At 48.9% G+C, this 27,448-nt stretch overlaps 2 protein-coding genes across 3 annotated transcripts; both read left to right on the forward strand.

Annotated features, from left to right (window-relative positions):
- Window positions 1-266: 266 nt before the first annotated feature.
- On the forward strand, window positions 267-1,793 carry ZG16 (zymogen granule protein 16; the record flags this gene model as incomplete). Its single annotated transcript, XM_080830537.1, has 3 exons — window positions 267-321; window positions 513-645; window positions 1,371-1,793. The coding sequence occupies 3 exons, from the start codon at window positions 267-269 to the stop codon at window positions 1,684-1,686; spliced, it is 504 nt and encodes a 167-aa protein (XP_080686663.1). The 3' UTR covers window positions 1,687-1,793.
- An 11,599-nt stretch (window positions 1,794-13,392) lies between these two features.
- KIF22 (kinesin family member 22) lies at window positions 13,393-27,447 on the forward strand. 2 transcript variants are annotated; one of them, XM_080830588.1, is made up of 14 exons: window positions 13,393-13,807; window positions 19,740-19,935; window positions 21,267-21,394; window positions 21,485-21,639; window positions 21,867-22,076; window positions 22,158-22,388; window positions 22,529-22,682; window positions 22,794-22,929; window positions 24,802-24,970; window positions 25,499-25,667; window positions 26,070-26,137; window positions 26,847-27,059; window positions 27,154-27,213; window positions 27,301-27,447. In XM_080830588.1, exons 4-14 carry the CDS (start codon window positions 21,499-21,501, stop codon window positions 27,334-27,336), a joined length of 1,587 nt encoding a protein of 528 aa, XP_080686714.1. In that variant the 5' UTR covers window positions 13,393-13,807; window positions 19,740-19,935; window positions 21,267-21,394; window positions 21,485-21,498; the 3' UTR covers window positions 27,337-27,447. The 2 variants fall into 2 exon arrangements, with proteins under 2 accessions (XP_080686714.1, XP_080686715.1); XM_080830589.1 differs by having other exon boundaries at window positions 13,407-13,479.
- Window position 27,448: the final 1 nt, after the last annotated feature.

Consider the following 27,448-nt stretch of genomic DNA (forward strand, 5'->3'; position numbering starts at 1 on the left):
GGGATAGAAGAAGGGAATTGGCTACCTCCAGACCAGGGAGGACAGAAGGGTTAAGGACACAGTAGTTAGTCTTCCAGGAGCAGGACTGGAGATTAGGGACAATCCTTTCCAAGCCCAAGACTAGGTCAGTTAGGTCTGAGTTGAAGGATAAAGAAGGTTGAGTCTCAACTGGAGGTCAGGGTAGATGAAGGAGGCCTGGCTAGATGAAGTCCAAAGGAAAAAGGCTAAGCCTTGACTTTCTGCTTTCTTTCCACTTCAGCCCCAGAATGTTGGCCATCACTCTTCTGGCCCTTCTCTGTGCATCAGCCTCGGCCAATGCCAGTAAGTGAGAAAGAAGCCAGGAGCCCAGCACTAGCATCATGGGAAGGCAGCCTTCTGCAATGCTGGTGGCCAAGGCTGAATTTCAGAGGCTGGCTTGGGGTGGTGGGCACTGAGTTGTGGGAGGTACTGGGGTGGTGGGGAGAAACTCAGCTCTTGAGGTTTCTTCCTCTGACTCCTATTGTCCCCTCCAGTTCAGGCGAGGGCCTCCTCCTACAATGGAGAGTATGGAGGCGGTGGAGGAGAGCGATTCTCTCATTCTGGCTACCAGCTGGAAGGCCCCATCACCGCCATCCGTGTCCGGGTCAACAGATACTACATCGTAGGGTAAGATTCTTTGCGTTTCTCTGGTTTGAGGATCCTCTGATCTTGCTGAACTGGAAAGTTCTCAGTCACTTGGGGTCACGTCTGTTCCAGTCAACAAGTCCCAGGGATAATATGGTATGTGAAAGAGATCCGAGGCCAGCGCTGCCACAACCAGCCCTCTAGCCCCCAGCCCACGTGACCTTGGGCAAATCATCTAGCACAGCTGCTCTGGGGGGGGGGTCTAGAAGCTAGCTGGTTTGGCGCCCCCCTCCGCCGGAGGCGTAAGCCCCCTCCGGCATCCTCCCTCTTTGCTGATGCTTCTCCCCCAAAATGTGTATCTTCTGAGCCTGGACTACATCCTGGGACAACAAAGTCTCTGCCCTCATGAGAGGCTTCCAGAATGTTCCTTCTACTCCTTTCGCATGGGGTGGTGGGGGGGTGGGGGCGCTGGTGGCTGGCACAGCGGGAATCTAGAGTTCCCAAAATCAAGCTCCAGCACAGGTCTGGTCTGGCTGACTCTGGCTAAGTTACTTTTCCTTTTTGAGCCTGTGTGTGTTTTGGCAAAATGAGCTGAAGTTCCCTGTATGATCTCAAGGGCTCCCTCATCCCTCACACGCTGTGGGACTGGCAGGAGACTTGTCACCCCTGTCCCCGCTTTGCGAGTCTCGGCGGGTACGCCAAGAGGTCCTGAATCCTGGTCACCCTGCTCAGTGTCCGTCTTCCTTCCCTTCCCGCCCGGCCCCTAGTCTCCAGGTCCGCTACGGCAAGGTGTGGAGCGACTACGTGGGGGGCACCCAGGGAGACCTGGAGGAGATCTTCCTGCACCCCGGGGAGTCAGTGATCCAGGTGTCTGGCAAGTACAAGTACTACCTGAGGAAGCTGGTCTTCGTGACGGACAAGGGCCGCTACCTGCCTTTTGGGAAGGACACAGGCACGAGTTTCAATGCCGTCCCCCTGTACCCCAATACCGTACTCCGGTTCATCAGTGGCCGCTCGGGTTCCCTCATCAACGCCATCGGCTTGCACTGGGACGTCTACCCCAGTGACTGTGGCAGTTGCTGAACCCCAGGCTCATCCCAGGCCGGGCACTGCAGTGGGTGTGGGAGAATGTCTTTACCACTAACCTCATCCACATGGCTCCATAAAAAAAATAAAAGGACATAGCTACCGCTTGTGTCTGTGGGTGTATGCAGCCGGGATCGGCCTCCCGGCTTGGGCTCTGGAGGTGCGGCTCTTGTTTCTGGCTGTCTGTGGGACGTCAGTCTGGGGAAGAGTGGGAGGGAGAGAGAGAGAGTGAGGTGTGAGAGTCTTGGGCTTTTCTTTGTAAGTTATCAAGAGGAGATAAGATTCGGGCTTGTACCAACTCTTTTTTTCAAGGATAGCTTCTGGGACTGTTTACCCAAACTGGGGTTCTGAGGCTGAGGGTAAGGACTAGCTGTGGCTTATCGCCCAAGTCCCAGATGTTCCACTCTCTAGCCCTCGTCTCCCCTTGAGATAATGCCTTTCCACCCAAAGGCCCTTGACCTTAACTCACTTGCTGTCTATGCCCTGGGCCATTTTCCTTTGTTCTTTCCCAGAATCCCCCTGACTCCCGAAGCGTGGCCTACGTTACTCCTGCCTAGCTGCCCCCCACCTGTGCCCAGCAGCACCGGTGTCCTTGCTTAGCTTAGCTCGTGAAGAATTGGGCTTCCTTCCCTAAGAAGCCATCACCTCCCCGATGCCTTGTACTCGCCCAATACTATCCTCAAGAAAGGGCATGACCAGAGGGGTGGATTTCCATCCTGGCTTTCCAGGGACAGGAGGGTTGCTGTTGGCTACATAGATACAGTGAGGATATAAAGTTACTTTGGAGAGAATTCTTCGGACTCTAGTTGCCAGTCCTAAGATTGTGAACAGTTTTTTGTTTTGTCTTTCAGTGGCGGTGGTTGGGGGTGGGGGAAGTCACTCAGTGCTCCCAAAAGATTGATTGACCTCAGGGGGATCATTTCTTTCCAGTCAGACAAAGATAACAAGTATGTCCATGTAATTTTAGTTTTATTTTTTAAAGATTTTGTTTATTTATTTGTTGGGGAGAGAGAGAGAGAGAGGACAAGCAGGGGGAATGGCAGGCGGAGGGAGAAGCAGGCTCCCCGAGGAGCAAGGAGGCTGATGTGAGACTTGATTCCAGGACCCTGGGATCATGACCTGAGCTGAAGGCAGCGGCTTCACTGCCTGAGCCACCCAGACATACCTACATGTAATTTTAGAAAGAAATGTTATTTTTTTAAAAAAAGAAAAGAAATGTTAACATTACAGAAGCAAACTCATATCTGGCTTGTTTTTATAACAATTTCTTTCTTCCTCTCAAACAATTCCACAGAATGGAATAATTATGTCACTGTAATTTTTTTTTTCTGAGATATAAAGCACCTAAGATCCACCCTTTTAAAGTGTGTCATTTCAGTGGTTTTTAGTACATTCAGATGGCGCAACCATCATCTCGAATTCCAGGATACTGTCATCAGCTCAGAAAGAAACCTCATCCTTGTTAAGCAGTCACTCCCCATTCCTCTGTCCCAGCCCCCTGGAACTATCCATCTACTTTCCGTCTCTATGGATTTGCCTATTTCTGACATTTCCTGTAGAAGGAATCATACAATACCGTGGCCTTTTGTGTCTGGCTTCTCCCACTGGGCATATTTGCAAGGTTCATCTATGTCCTAGCACATCAGTACTTTGTTCCTGTGTGTGGCCAAGTCTGACAGCAGCTATCTGGTCAATTTCAGGATGGGCTTTAAAACCAGCGCTTTCACCCGAGCAGGGTGGGGGTGGGGTTGGACCACGCTCTCATCTGAGGGGCAGAAACAGCAGAAGGGAGTCCTGGCTTTTGCCTAGTTATATTAGGCTTTTGTACCAGATTTGATTTCAAGAAAAATTTTCTTTACTTATAAAGTCTGAAAATTGCTGAACTGAGCTAATCATTTATCAAATATTCTCTGCTTGGTGCTTCGGAATACAAAGACCACTGAAAGTTGGGTTTTCTCTTCCTCTAGTTGAGGGGAAGACTTGGTGATGGGAGGGTGTGTGTGTGTCTCTGTGTGTGTGTACGCGTGTGCACATGTGTACAGGGGCCCAGTCCTGGGCGCAGGCTCCAGGTTATGCAGAAATATGAACCTACAAAAATGAAAAGTGGTTTAGCACAGCTAAAATGCAAAGTACAACTGGGTGAAGATGAAACGTAATGGAGAGGCAGGAGCCATGAACATCACGCTAAAACTGTTATTTTATGGGCTCCAGGAAGCCATTTAGCCAAAAATTCACCCAAGGGATTGATAAGGCTTATAAGAAAGTCATTTTTTTCTGGTACAAGTGGGGAAAACAGATTGAAGGGGAAGCAGGGTCCTAGTTAATAGGTCTAGATCAGAGAAGAAAGGCAACAATGTGAGGAAGAGAAGAGAGGGAGGGATTTGAGAGACTCATGGCGGAGGTGGACTCCGGAGAACTTGATCCATGAACGCATGAAGGTGCATGAAGGAGGAGAGTCTAGAAGAACTGCCATGTCTAGTATCAGCAACTGGGAAGAGTGGGATCCTCTCTGAGATGAGGGGAACAAGGAAAAATTAGCCTTGTTTTTAAACTTATTAATTTTTAGGGTGGCAGGGGCAGAGGAAGAGGGAGAGAGAATATTAAGCAGCCTCCATCCCCAGCATGGGGCCCGACATGGGGCCTGATCTCACAACCCCAGGATTAAGAGTCACGTGTTCTACCGACTGAGCCAAAGAGGTGACCCCTAGAGATGACAGGATTTATTGCAGAGATTTGGCTCCCCAGATGGGGGGGGGCGGTGAGGCAAGTCTAAAATCTGGAGAGCGGGCTGGCCGTCTGGGAACTCTTGGGCAGGAGGGTGTGCTGCGGTACACGGGTGAAATTTCTTTTTCCTCAGGGAAACCCCAGCTTTCTTCTTTCACTTCCTTGTAAATTAATGTCTTATGTTATCAAAATTTACACATTTAGTAACTTAATTTTCTTAAATTTTTTCCCAGCTTTGCTGAAGTATAATTGACAAATAGAATTCTAATATTTTTGACGTATACAATGTGATAGTTTGATACATGTACGTGGTGAAAGGACTCCCACAATCAAGCTCATTAACACACCCATCACCTCACAGTCCCTTAAAAATTTTTTTTTATTGAAGAATAATTGACATACAATATTGTATTAGTTTCAGGTGTACAACATAGTGATTCAGTATTTAGATACATGATGAAGTGGTCGGGTCGCCTGGGTAGTGCAGTCCATTAAGCATCCGACTCTTGGTTTTGGCTCAGGTTGTGATCTCAGGATCGTGAGATCGAGCCCTCCGTGTTCAGCAGAATTGGCTTGTCCCTCTGTGCCTCCCCCCCACCCCTGCTCATGCTCACTCTATCTCTCAAATAACAATGATAAATAATAAAATAAATAATATCTTTAAAAAATTGTTACAATATCATTAACTGTACTCCCTACACTGTGTATTACATTCCCATATCTTATCTATTTCTTTTTTAGAAAATATTTAATTTATTTATTTGAAAGAGAGAATGCACAAGCAAGGGGGAGGGGCAGAGGGAAGGGGAGAAGCAGACTCCCCATTGAGCAGGCAACGGATGTGGGGCTCGATCCCAGGACCTTGGGACTATGACCTGAGCCAAAGGCAGACGTTTAACTGACTGAGCCATCCAGGCACTTCCCATATCTTATTTTATCAATAGTTACCTTTAAAAAAATTTTTTTTTTGGTGAGAATGCCTAAGATCTACTCTCTTAGCAAACTGCAATCATATAATACAGTATTTTCCACTACACTCACCATGCGACACGGTAGAAAGTCTGTACCCTTTTACCAACATCTCCCCATTTCCCATATTTTCCAGCTGTTAGCAACCACATCCTACTGTTTCTTATGTGTTCCACTTTTTTTTTTTTTTAAAGATTTTATTTATTTATTTGACAGAGAGAGAGGGAGAGAGCACAACCAAGAATGGCAGAGGGGACTGGATCCCAGGACATCCTGAGCCGAAGGCAGACACTTAGCTCACTGAGCCACCCAGGTGCCCCCTCCCCTCTTTTTTAAGTAATCTCTACTCTGAAGGCTGGGCTTGAACCACCACCCTGAGCTCAAGAGTAGTGTGTATCACACATAAGTGATACCATGCAGTATCAGTTTTGCTTTTATTTTTTATTTTATTTTTTATTTATTTTATTTTAAGCCTCTCAACTAACTGGATGAGGCCCACCCAGCTGACCCAGGATCATTACTTAAGGTCATATGATTGTAGATGGTAACTGCCTCTACAAAGCATCCTCACGGCAACACCTAGGTTAGTTTTGATTGAATGCCCTCCTACAGCCCTAGTCAAACCGACCTAGAACTATCTGTTGCACCTGACCAACCCTAGGACGGCTGGAGTGAGGAGCCAGGACAACCGTAGGCAGTGAATGAGTTTGCTGACCAAAATCAGATAAATCGGTTACTGAGGAATGCTGGGAACTTAGCTATTTGCTTCTAAAGGTCACAGTGAGTTGACAAGAGTACTATCCAGAGACTTGGGAAAGCTAAGTCCTACCTCCCTGCACAGCTACATAGCCTCAGTCAAATCCCTTAACCTCTCTGGGTTTCAATCACCCATTTATAAAATGAGCTTCTCTGGGTCATGTGCTTTCTAAGATGTATCGAGCTCATACATCCTGAAATCTAATTTCTAAGACTTTACTGTTACAGGAAAACAACTGGCCTCATTGTGCACTGGTTGAATGCCATATAGGGATAACTGAGCTATGTGTATGAAGGAGGTGGCCTGGAACAGGGGCACAGCTGAGGTCCCCCCAAGTAGGGGGTGCTCAGGAGCATGCCTAGAATGAAGGACGCCAAGGTCCACAAGCTATAAAGAGAGCCCACAGCTCCTCTGATGGCAACTTGGAGTTGAAAGGCAATCTCTCAAAAAGGACACCTCTCCCCACACGTCACCACCTTGTCCCCCTCTGCCAGCTACAGGCACCTGGTGGGCTCAGTCGGTTCAGCATGGGACTCTTGATCTCAGGGTTGTTAAGTTCAAGCCCCACGTTAGGTGTAGAAATTATTAAAAATAAAATCTTGAGAGGTGCCTGGGTGGCTCAGTGGGTTGGAGCCTCTGTTTTCAGCTCAGGTCATGATCCCAGGGTCCTGGGATCAAGCCCCGCATCGGGCTCTCTGCTCAGCAGGGAGCCTGCTTCCCCTTCTCTCTCTCTCTGCCTACTTGTGATCTCTGCCTGTCAGATAAATAAACAAAATTTAAAAAAAAAAAAAAAAAGAAAGAAAGAAAATCTTGAGGGGCTCCCGGGTGGCTCAGTCGGTTGGGCGTCTGCCTTCAGCTCAGGTCAAGATCCCAGCGTCCTGGGATAGAGCCTTTCATTGGGCTCTGTGCTTAACAGGGAGTCTGCTTCTCCTTTTCACTCTCCCTTTGTACTCTCCTTCTCTCTTTCTCTCTCAAATAAATAAAATCTAAAATAAATTAATAAAATAAAATAAAATCTTGAAAAACAAAACAAAAAAGCTCCTCCCTACAGCAGGTCACCAAATTAACCAAATTAATTGGGTGATAATATAACTATGACTGTTTCCTCCTTTGGATCATCAGGAACTCCACAGTGGCTGGAACTGAGTCCTCCAGCTCCCACTGCAGAGGGTAGCAGGGAAAGAGCCATTTTCAGTAAAGACCGTGCCAGGCGTCTTGTGCATTCCCGGGAGCAGAGAAACCTCAATCCACCCGGCTGAGGCAGTTGCCCAGGAGACAGCCAAGGTCAAATCCGTGAACGACAACCACCAACGGAACCCAATTATCCAAGAAACAGAGGACTCCCCTCAGCCTACAGCTCGTGGGTTTCAAGAAAGTTTTGGGCCCCATAATTTCAAGGCCGGCCAATGAGAGGAGGTGATCCTAGGTATTAGCACGCGGACTTGTGTGTGTTGCAGCAGGACCGCAAATACAGAAGAAAACAGTAGGGCGAGACGGAACACGGAAAAGGGGAACGTACACTTACTTTTGCATCATGCGTTAGGAGTCCAGGCACTCTGCCAAAGTACCTCATTTAATTGTGACAACGATCCTGTTGGAAAGTAGTAAGCGTAGCCTCAGTTTCAGATGACGTCACCAGTGACGTCACCAAGACTGAAATCAGTTGCGTTTGTAGGTTTGAGAGTTACAGTGGCACGTGTCGCGGGTAACTGTGTCTCCACCCCTCCAAGCCTCCAACTCGTGCTCATTCCCCCACAGGTAATAACCGAGCAAACCCTGGTTTTTCCCCTCTTTCTGCGTCAGTGTGCCATCAAAGAAAACTCACCCAGAAACCCTCTAAAGCTTAGCTGGGCAAAACAAAGTGAGCATTCTCAGACTTAGCACAAACTAGAGTCTGAAAGATTACATGGCTTCCTTCACTCATACTGCAAATACTTATTAGGTGCCCGTGAAGCCTCAGGCACTCTGCTAACTGCTGTATCACGTTCAAAGTCACAAACACAGCAGCCAGCAGGATCAAGGTCAGGGTCAAACTCGGGTCTTTCTGACGTCAAAATCTGGGCATTTTCCACACGTCCGTGATTTTCAAACACCTTAGAAACAAAACCTTACAAGATTCTGCACATAATTTCTGTCAAATGTATATACCTGTCAAACCCAAACCCCTCTATCAAGATACATAGGACATCACCCCCCCCCCAAATTCCTTCTGGGTCCTTCCCTGTCACTTCCTGTCCCCAACTCCCAAAAGGCAACCACTCTTCCGTGACTTTTCGCCACCAACTAGTGAAGCCTGTTCTGCATTCAAACTGCCATTTCACAGAGCTTTTGGAAAACTCACTGTATACCCCAGAGGAAATGAGTGAAAAGGCAAATGACTTCAGTATTATTATGAAAATCATTTTAACTCTGCGGTGGCCAGGGGCCCCCAGACCACATTTTGAGAATCCTTGCTCTAGGGATTACAATATTTTGTTTTGTTTGAAATGTTAATATACTACTCTGTTTTGTGTTCTCAAAGCAGGAATCCTTTGCTGGGCCAGCCTCATTCCGGCGGCGAGTACATCAAACCGGCCCAGGCACAGCAGCCTTCAAAGCTTCCCCACCCGGGGCAGACTGGCAAGGCTTCCTGGCCACCTGAGGGGCTCTATTATCTCTCTCAAGAGTTCTCCTTCCCCACCCGGCCCCCCAGATCTGGTCCTTTCTTTTCCAGCGCCAATTCCCTTCTCAGTCACTGCTGCTTTGCCTCACTTAGGATTCTGAGGATTGCAGAACAGACCCGTCTGCCTGGCTCACCAGTCTCCTTCCAGTTGTAATGGTGTAAATGCTACATGACTTTGCTCTGCTCTCCTTTGCTTCCTAAGGGCCTAGTTAGAAAAGGAAAAAAAAAAAGAAAGAAAGAAAGTTTAAAAAAAAAAAAACAACACTGCTTCTTTCTCTTCTGCTTGCCTGCCAGGTATTTAACGACTCAATTTCTCAACTCAATTAAGACAACCCAAGGAAGCAGATTCCACCGTTATTCCCTTTTAACACCTGAGGAAACAGAGGCAAGGAGGTTAGCCTTTACCCTGGGTCTGTACCTAAGCTATTTATTCAACCTCAGGAGTCCCAGTCCCCTGACCTCTTTCCACCATTTCTGGCAGGTATCTCACCAAATATCTGGGGACCGGCAACAGATAGGAAAACCTGAAGAGCCCTTCCTGAAGTATGGGGAAAACCAAACTGCTGCTAGTTTTATGTCAGTGGTTTCCCAAGTGTGGTCCAGGAAATTCTGGAGGCCCCTGAGACACCTGTGTGTGTGTATGTGTGTGTATGTGCGCGCGCGCACGCAAGGCCAAAGCTATTTTCATAATAAAACTAAGATGCCATTTGCCTCTTCCCCTTGCATCCTTTCTTGAGTATGTAGTGGAGTTTTCAAGAAACTCTATGACAAATTGGTATCACAACATCCTGAATGCACAAGCAGATAGCAGAATACAGCTATTTTCTTTTAAGCCATGCATTATATTTTGTAAAAATGTAAAACAGTGCCATTCTTCTTTTTTTATTCCTTTGGAAAAGTTATTTTTAAAATTAAAATGTTATTTATATTCTTTTTTAAAAATTAAAAAAAAATTTTTAAAGACTTTATTTATTTATTTGACAGAGACAGAGATCACAAGTAGAGAGAGAGGAAGTCAGGGGGGAAGCAGGCTCCCTGCTAAGCAGAGAGCCCGATGCGGGGCTCGATCCCAGGACCCTGAGATCATGACCTGAGCCAAAGGCAGAGGCTTAACCCACTGAGCCACCCAGGCGCCCCCCCCTTTTTAAAAAGAATTTATTTATTTATTTGACAGACAGAGATCACAAGTAGGCAGAGAGGGAGGCAGAGAGAGAGAAAGCAGGCTCCCTGCTGAGCAGAGAGCCCCATGTGGGGCTCAATCCCAGGACCCTGGGATCATGACCTGAGTGGAAGGTAGAGGCTTTAACCCACGGAGCCACCCAGGCACCCCTGTTATTTATATTCTATGTAATGGGTTAGTTATTGTAATTTTTTGAGCAGATTTTTATTTATTTTTATGGGTTTGTGTGTGTGTGTGTGTGTGTGTGTGTGTTTTAAGATTTTATTTATTTGACAGAGAGAGACATAGCAAGAGACAAGCAGGGGGAGTGGGAGAGGGAGAAGCAGGCTTCCTGCTGAGCAGGGAGCCCAATGTGGGGCTGGATCCCAGGACCTTGGGATCATGACCTGAGCTGAAGGCAGATGCTTAACAACTGAGCCACCCAGGTGCCCCTCGAGCAGATTTTTAAATGGAGATAAAGGGACTGCATAACTCAGTTGGTTAATCGGCTGCCTTCGGCCCAGGTCATGACCCCAGGGTCCTGAGACTTAGTCCCAAATTGGGCTCCTTGTTCAGCAGGGAGCCTGCTCTGCCTGCTGCTCCCCCTCTCTCTTGCTCTCAGACAAATAAATAAAATCTTTTAAAGAAAAAAGTAAATGGAGATATAATTCACACAACATAAAACTTACCATTTATGTTGTACAACTATCACACTAATTCCAGAACATTTCTATCACCCAAAATGAAACTCCATACCTAACTAATAGCGACAGTCATAATTCACGCTTTGGTGAACAAAGCCCTGATCTACTTTCTGTCTCTATGGATTCGTTACTGCAGTTTTGAGGTGCATCAATAAATATTTTTAATTTGTTTTAAGTTCTAATACAGTAACTATAGAATAGACACAACCCATATAAACAAAAGATCTTTAGGGCTTCAATTTTTATTTTTTTAAGATCTGTAAATTGGGGGCACCTGGATGGCTCAGTGGGTTAAGCCTCTGCCTTCGGTTCAGGTCATGATCTCAGGGTCCTGGGATCGAGTCCTGCATCCTTTGCCCTGCTCAGCAGGAGGTCTGCCTCCAGACTGCTCCCCCCCCCAACCTGCCTCTCTGCCTACTTGTGATCTCTATCAAATAAATAAATAAAAGCTTTAAAAAAAAATCTGTAAATTGTTTTTTAAGTAATCTCGAGATCAAGAGTTGCTTGCTCCACCGACTGGGCCAGTCAGGCACCCCTGAGGCCTCATTTTTAAAGAATGTAAAAAGATGGGGTGCCTGGGTGGCTCAGTGGGTTAAAGCCTCTGCCTTTGGCTCAGGTTATGATCCCAGGGTCCTGGGATCGAACCCCGCATCAGGCTCTCTGCTCAGCAGCGAGTCTGCTTCCTCCTCTCTCTCTGCCTGCCTCTCTGCCTATTTGTGATCTCTGTCTGTCAAATAAATAAATAAAATTAAAAAAAATGTAAAAAGATTCCAAGGCCAAAAAATTTGAGAACCACTGGTCTAACACTTTTTTTTAAAGATCTTATTTTTATTTATTTGTCAAAGAGAGAGAGCGCGCGCATTGGCAAGCAGAGGAAGAGGGAGAAGCAGGCTCCCCCCCAAGAAAGGAGCCCGATGTGGGACTCCATCCCAGGATACTGGGATCATGACCGGAGCCGAAGGCCGCCGCTTAAGCGACTGAGCCACTCAGGCTCTCTTACTTTGTTTTTTAATAGGTTGGACCTAATCTCTAAACCAGGGCCCTACCAGGAGCTCAAAGATGGATATTCATCCCTGGTTAAGCTTCCAGAAGGAACAGGTAGCTACTTCACAGACCAGTGAACCACAGGACGTCGGGTGCGTGGAACCGTGGTGAAAATGACAAGCTAAAAGACTAAACACGCCTTTAACTCTCACTCCGATGTGCTGAGTTACAAAATAACATTTGGACTGGTCTCCTGCGCTCAGATTTGACATAAGACGACACATATGTCACCTTGATGAAGTTCTAGAACCTAGGTCAGGTTCGGTGGAGTGAGGTTCGGAGCCGACGGCTAAGAAAGAATTCTTAAGACGTCTCTGGTGCAAAAAGGTGGTTTATTAAAGCACGGGGACAGGACCCGTGGGCAGGCAGAGATGCAGCTGCCCCGGGGATGTGAGGAGTGGTTGGTTATATACACAGGAGTTAGGTAGGTGAGGACAAAGGGGATGATGTTAGTCTCTAAGGAATTTTGGAAGCAAGGTCTCCAGGACTTTGAGGGGCTAGCTATTGTTGGGAGAAAGGTTATTTATTACTAGTAGTAAAAATCTTCTTGTGAGACCCTTTAGATGTATATCAGTGGGCCATATGCTTGGGAATGATTCGACACTATCTTGAGATCTAGAGATAAGGTTTCACATTTTTCCTATCAAGTGTCCTTGTTAGTGAGATTTGGGTTTAGAAGAAATTTAACTTTATTTAGGGCTTGAGGAACTGAGTTATTTGCCTCTGGAAATTGTGCTATTGATAAGGTAACTTCTTTGTTGTAAATCTCAAGGACATTTGTAAACCAAGGGAGACTCCTGCCTTGCAGGATTGTGATCTCTGCAAGTTAACGATTTGTTTCTCGTTTATGGCAGTCAGGGGTGCCTGAGGAATGTCACCTATAGTACCGAGGGGAGGGGAGCGGGTGGAGAGGGGGTGCAAGGTGCCAGCTTTTGCTTTGTCCTCAGCCAGCCTCCTGCTCCCTCATCAACCTGGTGTATTTGGGCTCAGCAAGAGGTGAGTGCACCATCATGACTGTCTACATGCAGACAGCGTGGTCCAGACCTCCAGGAGTGACAGAAGTGACCAGAAGGTAAAGTACCGTTGACTGGCACTGAGTTCAAGTCCGAAATCCACAAAAACACCCCCCTCCACCCCACAGGGCGCGAAACAACCCGAGGCAAGAAACTTCAGAAAATGAAGCTCACTTAGAATAACCCGTGTTTCCCTCTTCCTTTTTCATATAATCACCCCTTCTGCCACCAATATAGCGAAAACTGTATTCAATTCAGGGAACTTTGGGGGTAAGTCGATGGAGTGCCTTCGATCAGTGCTTGATTCGTACCAAAACTCATGGCTGAGGGGGAAAAAACGAGGCGACAAGTCTACACTTAACGCATATCAATTCCTCGAAACCCGAAAGCCAGAAGGTACAGGGAGCCCAGTGCCCAGCCGCGCCCAGCAGCTCCTCCCACTGTCAGCCTCCGGCGCCAGAGTTCGAGCCGCAGCGCGGGCGGTGCCTTCCACTGTCTGGGAGCCAACCTGCGCGCATGCGTCCTCCGCCAGCGGAAACTTCTTCTTGCAGGTCCTTGAGGCGAACCCTAGAGGGCGGGATAGCTGAGAGCCTCCAACAGGGACTTCCGGCGGCGAGTAGGCGTGATTGGTGGAGCCCAGGACAGGGGGCGGGGCACCGGGAAATTCGAATGGGAGAGGCGGGCCAACGGAGGTAGTGTAATGGACGCGGGGGGTATGGGGCAGCTGAGGCGACGCGAGATGGCTTCGGCGATCTCAGGTACGCGAGCCCGGCCTGGGCGAGACGCCGAAGTCTGGAGCCTGGTGGGATAACGCGACCGAGTCTGGTCCCGGCTCCGCGGGTTGTCGGGGAGAGGCCCGAACGGCGCAGGGGAGGGGAGGGGAGGGGAGAGTGGCAGTGTGGCCGTCCGGAGCTGGTCAGCCCCCCTCGCTCTTTCCTGCTCACTGTTTCCAGCTCTACGCGCGGGTCAGTGGACCGTGTTAAGAGCCGATTCCAACACTAGAGCTTTGAGCCTAACGCACTTCTCCTCTGTGAGCGTCAGTTCCTTTGTCGAATGGGGACAGTGACCCCCATCTCGGGAGATGACGTGAGTAAGCGAGCGAAAAGTAGCTGACACCTAACCGTAAGGACCAAAAGAAAGGAGCTGGGTGCGCGTTTTGCGGGAAGGGTGCTGCTTAAGACGTGCTGTTGGGCGAGGGGAGATCCCTGGGGAATGGAGGAGGACTGGCGGATGTTCAGACCCGCCGCAGCTGGGTGTTCGTTGACAGCATAAGGTGGGCTGAGGTCACGCAGCAGGGAAATAAGGGACTGTTTCCTTTCCCTCTAGCCGTGGGAGTCAATGCTATCTTTGGGTCGAAAAGGCTGTTGGGACATTCGGAATCTTGTATGTGTTTGTTTACATATGTCTCTGCTCTCTTCCTGTACACTGAGTTCTGGTCAGTGATTATGGCGGGCACCATAGTCATTGATTGGAGTGTCCTGCTGTTTGTCAGGCCCTGAGGAGAAATAAAGCTTTTTAGCAGAATGTCAGATGCATGTTGAGTCCTTGCTAGGTCCCAGGCACAGTTGTAAGCACTTTATGGTGATGAATCATTTAATCATCACATAATGCTATGAGGTGGTTGGTTGTTATTGTCCCTGTTTTACCGAGGAGACTGAGGCATCGATGGGTTAAATAGCTTGCTCAGAGTTGACATGACTAGTAAATATTGGGGTCTGAATCTGCACTCAGGCAGACCTGCTCTAGAGCCTCTTAACCCTTATACCCAAGCACCTGACATTGTTGCTTTTGGAGCCAACTGCCCCTCACCTTTTCAAGACTCACTGGGTCTGCTGCATAGTAAATATCATAAAAATGCTTGTGAGAATATTGACCCTTCCCCAGACGAGCTTACAATCTGTTCAATAGATAATCATATCGATATATACTATCATGGAAAGCCATGATAGATATGTATAAACTGCTATAGAGAGTACAAAATCTGAAGTAAGTAAACCCTTGGATATTCTGGGAGGATTTGATTTAAGGAAGTGATACTGGAAGTGGGTTTCGAAGGTTAGATGGCAGTTTACTAGGCCTTGGCTGGATGAAAAGACCACCAAGTGATTTTTTTTTTTAAGATTTTATTTATTTCTTTGACAGCACAAGCAGGGGGAGCAGCAGGCAGAGGGAGAGGGAGAAGCAGGCTCCCCGCTGAGCAGGGAGCCTGATGTGGGGCTCTATCCCAGGACCCAAGGTTCAGACCTGAGCTGAAGGCCGATGACTGAGTCACCCAGGCACCCCCCAAGTGATTTCTTATTTATGATGTATAAAGAGGCCAATGAAAGACAATGTCTGTGGCTCAGTTTCCTCATCAATAAAAGAAGAGTAAGGGACCCCTGGGTGGCTGAGTCGGTTGGGCGACTGCCTTCGCTTGCTTTGTAGGGATTAGGAGTCATCAGCTTTAAGATAGTAATTGAAGCCAAGAAAGCCTGGGACCATGCCCATGAAATGAATCAGAGTAGCAGTTCTCAGTGAGGGGCAGTGTTGTTCCCTGTGGGGACATTTGTACTATCTGGGGACTTCTTTGGTTGTTATAGGTAGGGGGGTGGCCCATGGAATGCCACTGTCATATGTGTCCAGCATATGTGTGCTAAATGTCCTACAACACACAGGACCACCTTATTACAAAGAATTGTCCAGCCCAAAGTCATAGTGCCAAAGTTGAGCAACCCTGTGCTAGAGAGATGGTAGAAGGAGCCTAGGAGAAAACATTTAAGATTGGTGGAAACTTAGATGGGCTGAGCAGAGAGCTGTTTCCCTCCATTCTCTGGCATGGAAACTGAGGGGAAAGTCTATTTCTCAAAGGAAAACAGATCAAGGGTGTTGGATCTTGCTGGGAAGTCAAATGGGATGAGGGTCAGTCATGTCTACTGGATTTAGCAGGTAAGGAGGTCATTGGTGACCCTGCAGAATGGTGAGGGCAGACGTGAGCTGGTGCTGCCTGGAGGAGTGAGTAGCAAGAGTGAAGGAGTGTAAGAACAATAGCTAACGTCTACTGAGAGCCTGCTGCCAGCCATGGAGCCAAACATCGTGTGTACATTCTTTCTGTGGCTTCTTACAATCTTATGAGGGTAGATACTGTTATAAAGAGAAACTGAAGTTCAGAGAGGTTAAGAAGCCTTCCCAAAGTCACACAGCTGGTAGGTAGAACTTATCACTTGACTCCAAGGCCTATGGGGTTCCATACAAGGGGGGGCGAGGAGGAATGGGGGCCCATATAATGAACTTTGGAGTTAGACCTTCATTGGAAGCTCTTTCACTAGGTAGCTGTTGGCCATAGGCAAGTTACCTGACCTCTATACTGAGGCTTCCACATTTGGAAAGTGAAAGGTGAATACAAAATAAAATAAAACACTGAGCTTTTACCGATGTGCCAAATGTTATTCTGGGCACTTTTACATCACTTACCTTATTTACTGCCTTAACAACCCAGTGAGTACGGATTTTTGTTTATTCCCATTTTACAGGTGTGGAAATGGAGGCACAGGAATAGACCATCATTTCCCCCAGTTTATTCAGTTAGTTGTAAGTGGTAGAGCTGGGATTTGAACCCAGGCTATCCTACCTGGAGTAATGAACCTACTCACTATAGGCTAGTTTACATGTTATTTCTTTTAATTCTCATTAAGCCTTTGCAAGGCCCACCTCACCCCATTTTACAGACAAAGAAACCAGGGCACATGAATGTTAAGTCATTTGCCCAAGGTCACAATCTAATAAGTGTTAGAGCTGGAAATTAAATTCACCTGTCTGACCCAGGTCTATGCTCTTTCTACATCACCACAGACTTCCCCTTCCCTTTAAACTTCTGTAAATGCAGGGCACCTGGGTGGCTCAATGGGTTAAAGCCTCTGCCTTTGGCTCAGGTCATGGTACCGGGGTCCTGGGATGCCTGCTTCCTCCTCTCTCTCTGCCTGCCTCTCTGCCTACTTGTGATCTTTGTCTGCCAAATAAATAAATAAAATCTTTAAAAAAACAAAAACAAAAAAACTTCCATAAATGTTTCTGTATCTGCCCTCTTTCTCTGTTCTTCCAAAAACCCTGGGAAAGATAGGCAAGGAGAAGCCCCTGCACGCATTTTGACAAGTCAGTGAACCTCTTTGCACCTTAATTATCTGCATGGGTACATCTACAGGTTTCTACTGACTTTCAGGATTCATGAGGATCAAATGAAAACTAGATGCCCAAGTGCCTTGTAAACCATAACGTGGAATCCCTGGCTTCGTTTGTCAGGTGAAGAAGCAGAGGCCCAGTTCTTGTAGGCCATCTGCTTATGGGGATGCATTACTATGTGTAAGATTCTCAGCAGGGTCGTCTGTCCACCTCTTAGTCTTGCTGTTTCTGCGCTGGCCACCGATACCAGCCTCGTGCCTTATACGAGGCCCTGACAACCAGCTGCTACCACCTGCAAAAAGGACAGAGTCAGAGCTGCCAAGAACTTTCCCAGGTCGTATATAACAGGCAATATGGCATCAGCATTGAAAGCACATTTTTGGAGGCCAAGAGATCTAGGTTAGAATTCTGCTGTTAGGGGCACCTAACACTTGGTTGAGTGTCCCAATTCTTGGGTTTCAGCTCAAGTCATGATCTGGCGGTTGTGGATCAAGCCCTGCTTCGGGCTCTGCTTAGTGCGGAGTCTTTCAGATTTTTTTCTCTCTCCCTCCTGCTCACTTATTCTCTCTCTCTCTCTCAAATGAGTAAATAAGAAATCTTAAAAAAAAAAAAAAAAGAATTCTACTGTTAGCTGTGAACTATAGTGTGGTATCCTCCAACATAAAACAAAGAAATACTTTCCTCATAAGATATTTTCAGCTCATTTAGTCTTTACGAAAATAAGGAGGATTGTTGTTAAAAAAATTTTTTTTTAAGATTTTATTTATTTATTTGACAGAGAGAGAGAGAGCGCAAGAGAGGGAACACAAGCACAGGGAATGGGAGAGGGAGAAGCAGGCTTCCCATAGAGCAGGGAGCCTGACATGGGGCTTGATCCCAGGACCCTGCGATCACTACCTGAGCCTAAGGCAGAGGCTCAGCCCACTGAGCCACCCAGGCGCCCCAACCAAACAGGCTTTTTTATAAAAGTTTTATCTTGTGTTTTCTGATAAAATATTCATAATCTTTTTTTTAATGACTTAGATTTAATAATTGGAAGCAAACCAAACAGAGAGCTTACACTAGAGAAGGATTGCATGTTAATGCCTTTTGCACACTGAGCTTCGACAAAAGAGACTAGGGGCTGCCTCTCAACCTTATTCCTCTGAAATGAAGATGTCCACAGTGTTATTTATTTTAATGCAAACATTACAGCATTACAGAACTGTGTAACATAAAAAAGAAACCCACATAATCCCCATTAAGAGAAAAACTGTCGGGACGCCTGGGTGGCTCAGTTGGTTGGGCCGCTGCCTTCGGCTCAGGTCATGATCCCAGGGTCCTGGGATCGAGTCCCGCATCGGGTTCCTTGCTCCGCAGGGAGCCTGCTTCTCTCGCTGCCTCTGCCTGCCTCTCTGCCTGCTTGTCTGTACTCTCTCTCTCTCTCTCTCTCTCTGGCAAATAAATAAAATCTTTAAAAAAAAAAAAAAAAAAAAAAAAAAAAAAAAGAGAAAAACTGTCATTAAGTTTTATGTGTATATACACTTAAATATAATTATGTTATAAACCTCAGGTGGGAAATAGAAGCACAGAAAGTCAGGCAGTTCATTGATGGCTCGGGTGGGGGCAAATGTCAACTCTTTTATTTATTTTTTATTATTTTTTAAAGATTTTATTTATTTATTTGACAGAGAGAGAGGGAACATAAGCAGGGGAAGTGGGAGAGGGAAAAGCAGGCTTCCCATAGAGCAGGGAGCCTGACGTGGGGCTCGATCCCAGTACCTGGGGATCATGACCTGAGCCGAAGGCAGATGCTTAACGACTGAGCCACCCAGGCACCCCAACTCTTTTAATCTTTACAACAACCCCAGAAGATGCTGGTCTACAACACCTTTGCACCCCAAAGCATGTTTTACCAGCAGCATCCACATCACCTGGCAGTTCGTTAGAAATGTAGAATCTTAAAAAAAAAAACAAAACAATAAAAAGCAAACCTCAAGCATCATTCCAGAGACTGAAGCAAAATCTGCTTTTTTTTTTTTTAAATTTAAAGATTTTTATTTGTTTATTTGTGTGTGTGAGAGAGAAAAGCACAAGCAGGGAAAGTGGGAGGCAGAGGGAGAAGAAGGCGCCCCATTGAGCAAGGAACTTGATTTGGGACTTGATCCCAGAACCCTGAGATCATGACCTGAGCCGAAGGCAGACGCTAAACCGACTGAGCCACCCAGGCACCCCCTGAAATCTGCATTTCAACAAGATCTTCCGGGTCATTTTTGTAAACCTGACAATCTACCCCCCACTGGACCTACTCGTAGAGCAAGGAAGGAACTGGGGCCGCCACCCATGGTACAGCCAGGGTGGAAAGAATTTCCCTGAAATGAACTAGGGGCCTTGGGCCTTCCCGAGGTGTCTCCAGGACCTCAGCGTCCACCTCCAGTCCGTCTTCCCTGCCCCTCTGTCAAGGTAAAGAGGGTCTCTAATCTACTTGTTTTGTTTTTAGGCTCTGCTTCTTTTGAGGAGCAAAAAGACAAAATGTGGGCCATGACACAAGTCGTAATGGGCACAGGCCACAGGCATAACATACTGCAGTGTTCAGAAGAGCTGCTGCTCCTCCTTGGGCTTCTTCATTGGTAAAATGGCCTGAATAGAACCTACCTCAGTGACACGGTGAAGATTAAAGCATGTCTGGCATGTAGTCGGCACTTACTAAATGTTAATGTTTGCTAAGTACTTGACATGGTTGGCGGAGAATCTCTCTCCCCCAACTTCCGGCCGTACTCCGGGGAAGCTACTGTTCATCCTTCAGAGCTCAGCTGTGTCAAGCAGCTCTTCCTGCAAGACTCTGCTGTATTTCACACCTAAAAACTTCCCTTCTGTCCTCTAGGTGCTGGTCGCTGTCGGCTAAGCAAGGTGGGGGCTGGCCGGCGCCCGCCTCCAGCTCGAGTTAGGGTGGCTGTGCGGCTGCGGCCATTTGTGGATGGGACAGATGGAGCAGGGGATCCCCCATGTGTGCGTGGCCTGGACAACTGTTCCCTAGAGATTGCCAACTGGAGGAACCACCAGGAGACTCTCAAATACCAGTAAGATCCAGGCCACTCTGCCCTCCCGCCCCTCCTCTCTCCTAGTCCGGCTCACATTAGCACTGCCCACACGGTTTCTCAGAAGCTTCTTCAGGATCCTTGCTCCCTCCTCAGCACAGCTTTGTTCCTCACACCTTCGTTTGGTCTTTCAGACACGTTCCTGGGTGCCCACTCTGACAGGTCCTGTGGAGGATACTTAGGGGAAGGCCGAGGGCTGAACCAAACACATTACTGTTCACAGTCTCGTGGGGGAAATGAGCACAAAGAGGGAAAGGGGAAGGAGTAGCAACGGTGAGCAGGGGAGCCCCAGCTAGGGTCGGGGAGGTGTGGGAAGGGGTTGGGGGGGGACACAGACCAGCCAGCCAACCCAGGCTGCAGCTAGGCAGTGGGAGAAAAGACCATCCAGATTTGGGGAAAGAGCTCACAGGCGCAACAGCTACTTTAAAACTCCATTGGAGAGTGAAAGTTCAGACTCTTTGGCTCCTCGTTAGAGGCTGGGAGTGGCAAACTACGGCCTGCAGGTCCAATCAGACCGGGAGTCTTTTTTGTAATAAAAGCTTTATTGGAACAGTTGTTCATTTACATACTGTCTATGGCTGCTTTCCGACTCTAATGATGGCAGTAAATCGCTGCCAAAGGGAATCCTGTGGCTCATGGAGCCGAAAATATTTACTCTCTGGTTCCTCATAGAGAACGTTTGACAACCTCATTCTAACCCCTTGGCAACCTGACTTGTTTCTTTCCAGCCTCATGCCCCCAACACAGTCCCCCTTAAAACCTCATCTCTGCTGTGGCCTCAGCCACCGCTTCTCCAGAGCACCGAACGTGGATCGCTGGTGCGTGTAGTCTCATCTTGTCATCGGCAACATCCTCTGCTCCGTTCTGATATACAGATACTCCTTGCCGTGGGTGCTGTCTTGGGGAAAAAGATCAGGAAGCCCTGACGTTTCACCCCATGCCTTGTCTGTGTGCTATTTTGGATACTTGGAATATCTTTCTCCTCTCTCTCTGGCAAAATCCTCTTTCCTTAAGTAGAATCAGTTACTCTTTCTAGTGTGTCCTCCTCTTCACTTCCTGAATCACAGCCAAGTATGGGTATCTTTCTGTCCCACCAGACTACAGAACTCCCCAGAGTTCTGGGCGTTAGACTTATCTCTGTATTCCTAACACTGGTATGGGGACTGGGGCACAACAGGTGTTCAGTGGGTGCTTTCTAGGGTCTTTATGCAAGAAAAGTGACAGAGACTCTTAAATCCGAGGCCAGTATTGCCCTCTAAGTCTGGGGCAGGATGGAACCCTCCAGTCATTCCCTCTTTCTTTTGTGCCTGCAGGTTTGATGCCTTCTACGGGGAGAAGAGCTCTCAGCAGGACATCTATGCGGGATCAGTGCAGCCCATCCTCAGGCACTTGCTGGAAGGGCAGAATGCCAGTGTGCTTGCCTATGGGCCCACGGGGGCAGGTGAGGGAGCCAGGTAGAGAGCAGCTGTGGGTCTGAGAGGGCTCAAGAGTGGGGAGGAAGATCTCACAGCAATCTTCACTCTTTCCCCAGGGAAGACACACACAATGCTGGGCAGCCCAGAGCAACCGGGAGTGATTCCCCGGGCTCTCATGGACCTCCTACAGCTCACCAGGGAGGAGGGCGGCGAGGGCCGGCCGTGGGCGCTCTCTGTCACTATGTCCTACTTAGAGATCTACCAGGAAAAGGTGAGGACCCACTCTGCTTGGTGTGGGGAGAGACAAAGGTCAGAGAGAATAAGATCCAGTTCTTGACGATGAAGCTCTGCCCTAGCAACAACGCGAGACCTGGAGAGACAGAGGTTGGGTTAGCAGGTGGTATACCTCTGACAGGCCAGCAGGAGGAGGGGACTGATGCCCAGGAAGTAAGCAGCCTGTGTCTGGAGAACTGGCCCTACCTCTCCCTGCTCCAACAGGTATTAGACCTTTTGGACCCGGCTTCGGGAGACCTGGTGATCCGAGAAGACTGTCGGGGAAACATCCTGATTCCGGGCCTCACGCAGAAGCCCATCACTAGCTTTGCTGAGTTTGAGCAGCACTTCCTGCCAGCCAGTAGAAATCGGACTGTGGGAGCCACGCGGCTCAACCAGCGCTCCTCCCGCAGTCATGCTGTGCTCCTGGTTAAGGTGAGGCCTGGCTACAGGGGGAGGACACGGGAAGCCCCTAGAGGGTGAATTAAGTTTGGGGGCCCTTGCTCTTAACCCCAGGTGGAGCAGCGGGAGCGTCTGGCCCCATTTCGCCAGCGGGAGGGTAAACTCTACCTGATTGACTTGGCTGGCTCCGAGGACAACCGGCGCACGGGTAACAAGGGTCTGAGGCTGAAGGAAAGCGGAGCCATCAACTCCTCCCTCTTCGTACTGGGCAAGGTGGTGGATGCACTGAACCAGGGCCTCCCTCGTGTGCCTTACCGAGACAGCAAGCTGACTCGCCTATTGCAGGTCAGGCCACCCATCTCGGGGTGACAAGGGGCTGGAGAAGAAGGTTTTCAGGTGTGCTGGGAGGCTGGGGAACTTCAGTCAAGGAATGGAAACGTGGGGCTTCTGATCTCCGCCTATCCTGCCCAATCCCCGTCCCTCAGGATTCTCTGGGTGGCTCAGCCCACAGCATCCTCATTGCCAACATTGCCCCCGAGAGACGCTTCTACCTAGATACAGTCTCTGCGCTCAACTTTGCTGCCAGGTCCAAGGAGGTGATCAACCGGCCTTTTACCAATGAGAGTCTACAGCTTCGTGGTGAGGACTGGGGCTGGCCAGAATGCAAAGGGCAGATCTGGACAACCGGGGAGCGTGCTGAAGCTGCCCAGCATCAGCACAGAGGCTGACCTGCCCCCACATCTTTCCTAGTCTTGGCACCCGTTAAACTGTCCCAGAAAGAACTGCTCGGCCCGTCAGAGGCAAAGAGAGCCCGCGGCCCTGAGGAAGAGGAAACTGGGAGTTCTGAGCCCCCAGCAGCTCCAGCCTCGGCCTCCCAGGAACTCAGGTGAGCAGAGGCCGAGGGGCCTGGGGGATGTCCCCTTTGCTGTTGTGTCTGGGTTAGATGCAGAGAGTAGTCAGATCCTTGTGCTGCGAACTTGTTCCTCTCTCCTCAAATTCACCCCAAGTCCTACTCTGCTGAATTCACTGGAAGTGCGGAGCTGTCTCTAGCTTTGATGCTGTGGTTCGTCCGGGGCCTGAAGGAGCTCCTCCTGGAGCTGCGGGCCCCTCCCTTTCCACTTTCCAACCCCTTCAGGCAGTCAGCAAAACCTCACGTTTGGAAGCAGCTGTTTCAAGGATGAGCACTTTAACTTCCCGCTCAAGGAGTAATCTGGATCAGGCCCTTTAGGTCTAGAGGATAAGAGTAGAGCAAAGAGAAAAGAGATGAAGAGCTCTGTCTCCCTGAGACTTCTCAGTCTGTGCGTTAGAGTCCAGTGTCTCCACGACTCTGCAAGGAGCCCGTTGCTGTCCTAACTTTGCTTCTAACCTCTATCCAAAGTCTCTAAACTTAGACCCTTCTGTGTGTGTGGTCTCTCTCTCTGGTTCTGATGGCCCCACTGCATGGCCCAGGGTGCACGAATCCTTAGGTCACTGCTATTTAGGGTCTTGCTTTCTTTGTCTGGCCACCAGAGCAGTTGGGGGCAGAGTAGGTACTAATCCTTGACCCCCTGAGGTCACCTCTCTTCACTAGTCTTCAGAATTAGACAGTTTAGAGTGGCTTTATTTGGGCTTGGGTAGAAACCCGGCAAAAGAAAGACTGCAGTTGCCTCCCTAGAATGGTGGGGGCAGGGGGAGCTGCTATAGTTGAGGTTGGATGGCATACAGGAAAGGGTGTTTGCTTAGAACCCCATCTCAATCTTGTCCTCTCAAGCTACCTGCCAGCAGTCCTGTGTCCTATGTGCATAAATTCAGAGAAACATACATCCTTGCAGATGTGTGTTACATGTGAACAGGCAAAGTCTCTGCCAGACAGGTACCCTGGGTAAGCCCAGAGACGGGGCCCATCAGCCCTGGTAAGACCCTGACCTCAGGGGCTCAGGTTTCAGGAAAGGAGAGAAGAAGGGAACATCAGATGATGCAGAGTAAATAGGACAGGGTGCGGTGAGGAAGGACTTGCTGCTTCTGTGAGAGCCAGGAAGGAATGACCTCTGGTGTTCACCCAGATTTTCTGGTCCTACTCTTCCTAGTCCCTTGGGCCCAAGGAACAGGGCAGTCCCTGTCCTTGAGGAGTTTCACAGTACAGGAAGGAAGATACACAGTCAAGTTGGGTTTCATGGGAAAGGTGGTGTTCAATTGACTTTGAATGATAATTGGGAGAGAAACAAGTCTAGACAGAAGGAACGAATGTTAGGCATTGTCGTGCTCAGATTAAGTCAGGACTCAGCTCCAAGAGGCCATTCCTACTGCCCATGGGAAGAAGGCTTGGCATTTGGTCCCCAGTGGCTTTCAAAGCCCTGCTGAAGTTGACCTCCACTGTGAATCTTTTCCCAGCGGCTCTTACAAAGAAACTGACACATAATCCTTGCTGTCACCTCACAGTCTCCGCCTTCTGTGATGACAGCGAGTGCCTGCAGGGCAGGGTGGGGCAGTGTCTTAGAGCCTGAAGGCTTGGAACTCAGGTGTGCACAAAGCGCTTGTTCTTGTCAGATCTCCTGGCACCCTGAGAAGTGACCTGGGCAAGTAGTGATGGAGCCGCATTCACCTGCTGAAGCCATGCACCTGGAGAGTCTGGTTGACTTGCTCAGGGTTGCCCAGCAAGTTTACACCAGTGTGTGGACCCCCGGAATACAGCAATAGAAGGCATCATGAGGGGAATCCTGCAGCTGCAGAGAGGGTGATGAGAGACGGGCCAGGTGCAGAGTAACCTTTGTCTGCTTAGCCCCCTACAGAAGCTAAGTAGCATGGACCCCGCTGTGCTGGAGCGCCTCCTAAGCCTGGACCGTCTGCTGGGCTCCCAGGGAAGCCAGGGGACCCACGGGCTAAACACCCCAAGGCGAGAGCGGATGGTGCTCATGAAGACAATGGAGGAGAAGGATTTGGAGATTGAGGTAAGTGTGGGAGAGAGGGGAGCTGGGATTCCTATGGGCCTAGAGAAGCCATCTGATCATCTTCAGACAGGGAAAGGCAGCAGAAGCCTGGACCAGCATTTAGTTTTTAGGCTAACACTAGAACCCCTTGTCCCCGGCTTCTGCTTGAATGTCCTTAATGTGGTGGGACTTTGAAAAACAATTGAGGTCAGCTCTGAGGAGGTGAGGGGTGGACATCCAGGCGAAAGGAACTAATATAAGACCTTGCCATTTCCCAAAACCCAGTTCAAATTAAGTTAGGACTTTATGCCTGAATAGTTCCTTCCCTTCAGTGTTTCACAAAGGGTCCTGTTCCACTTCTGAGCATCCCTGATCATCAGAAAGCCCTTAATTATACTGGGTTCCAGTTGTCTCCTGGTGGCTTCTCTCCTTGGTCCTCGCCCTGCCAGCAAGGGGCTTAGAGCCCTGCACTCACTTTCCTAACCCACCTCCTTCAAGCTGCCCGGAAGTTTGTTCTGGGTCACATGTCTCTCTGATCCTTTCCAACAGAGGCTTAAGATGAAGCAAAAAGAACTGGAAGCCAAGGTTCTGGCCCAGGAGGCTGTGGACCCAAAGGATAAAGAGAACTCGTCTCCTACAATGCTCCGACCGCTTGCCCGCCGCACAGTCACTGTAGCAAAGCCCCTCAAAAAGGCTGTGGTGATGCCCTTACAACTGAGTAAGTTTGGCTGTGGGGGCCAGGAGGGCCCAGATGACAGATCCTGGAAAGGTGGGAGGTGTTCAGAGCAGCTTTCATCATGTCATTCACCTACTCCCACCATACTGCAACCCTGGGGAAGGCAGGGGGTGGCGGTGAGGACCGTCTGAAATAGGGCTCTGGTGCTATGTGCTCAGGCACTTAGTACAGTCAGGGTCGACTGACCGGGCCATGACTGAGTACCATGCAGTAACAGCTAAGACTACTGGCAGATACAGGTGTGAGAAAAGTTCTGTGGGAACCTCAAAAGAAGAGGTTCACTTGGGCCAGAGGGGAACTGGGGAATCAGGAGTAGAAGACCCAAGTAAGGGAGGGCAAAAAGTAACCTGTGCCATGATTCCGGGTCACAATTCTTGCCTTTAGTTCAGGAGCAGGCAGCATCCCCAAATGCTGAGATCCACATCCTGAAGAAGAAAGGCCGGAAGAGAAAGGTGAGTGCAGCTGGCAGCTGGAGCTACAGCTGGAGTGGAGAAGTAAGGGTAGTGAGCTCTAAGGGGAAGAGCACTGGCCATGGAGTTAAAACACCAGCGATTTACAAGTTGCTTACCCTTGGAATGTGGAGGAAATACCTCTCAGGGCATTTCCGATGAATAGCAGAGGGTATCTGTCACCTGTTACTTCCCTTTCTCTTGGTGGCTCTCACCCTCAGCAGCCACTTTACTAGGTACAGTAGCCTGAGTCCCACTCCACAAACTGAAGAGTCCACCCAGGGAAACGTGACCTAAGCATTCAAGAAATGAAACAACACTGAAAGAATTACCTAAAAACTGAGAGGATGGGGTGGGGGCGTGGCTGTCATTTACTGAGTACCTTCTGTGTGCCTTCCCAGGAATGAAAGAGAGCTTATTCGTTCCTTTTTAGAGATGAGGCAAATTTAAGAGCATACTATATGCTTTACATTCCTTAACCCATTTGATCTTCACAACACTCTTTCACAAGTTGGGCAAAATGAGAATCCGCCCAGTGACTGACTGGAGAGAAGGGTTTGTGGACAGACACTTGAGGGAAAGAGAGGCTAGGGAGGGCGGGGAGATAGCTGCTGTTAGGCTCCTATCTTTGGCAGAGGAGTCTAAAGCAGTTTGCTGCCATGGGCTGAATAGCAAACTCTGTTTCTGTCACTCACCTCCCCCTGCCTCATAGCTGGAGTCCCTGGATGCTTCAGAGCCAGAGGAGAAGGCTGAGGACTGCTGGGAGCTACAGATCAGCCCGGAGCTACTGGCTCATGGGCGCCAAAAAATATTAGATCTGCTGAATGAAGGCTCTGCCCGGGATCTGCGCAGCCTGCAGCGCATTGGCCAAAAGAAGGCCCAGCTCATCGTGGGCTGGAGGGAGCTCCATGGCCCCTTCAGCCAGGTAATGGCCCAGGGAAGGTGGCCCTGGAATGGAGTTGGGGGGTGGGGTGGGGCAGGAGGGGAGAAGCCCCTTCCCATCGCTGCCATCTCTCCAGGTGGAGGACCTGGAACTCGTGGAGGGCATATCCGGGAAACAGATGGAGTCATTCCTGAAGGTGAGCCCACCGCTTGGCCCCCTCCTCTCCAGCCTGTGCCCTGCCGCCAGCTTTAACGCTGCTCTCCCCTTCCCTCCTGTCTTGCAGGCGAACATCCTGGGTTTCGCCGCGAGCCAGCGCTGAGGCCCCTCCTGACTGCCAGCTCCTTTCCTCCCTGTGCCATGTTTTTGTTTTGTTTTTTAAATCCTCATACAACTGCGTGTCATGTAAATACAGTTTTTACTCTGGTGTTTCA

Source organism: Martes martes (assembly GCF_963455335.1).
Source record: "Martes martes genome assembly, chromosome: 18".
NCBI classification, from domain to species: Eukaryota; Metazoa; Chordata; class Mammalia; order Carnivora; family Mustelidae; genus Martes; species Martes martes.

Bases quoted from the DNA above. Each gene is read 5' to 3' on its own strand.
- KIF22 (XM_080830589.1), top strand. From the start codon at position 13,422: ATGGACGCGGGGGGTATGGGGCAGCTGAGGCGACGCGAGATGGCTTCG. The intron at 25,668-26,069 runs GTAAGTTTGGCT...TCTTGCCTTTAG, and splicing joins GGTGATGCCCTTACAACTGA to TTCAGGAGCAGGCAGCATCC. The intron at 27,214-27,300 runs GTGAGCCCACCG...CCTGTCTTGCAG, and splicing joins AGATGGAGTCATTCCTGAAG to GCGAACATCCTGGGTTTCGC.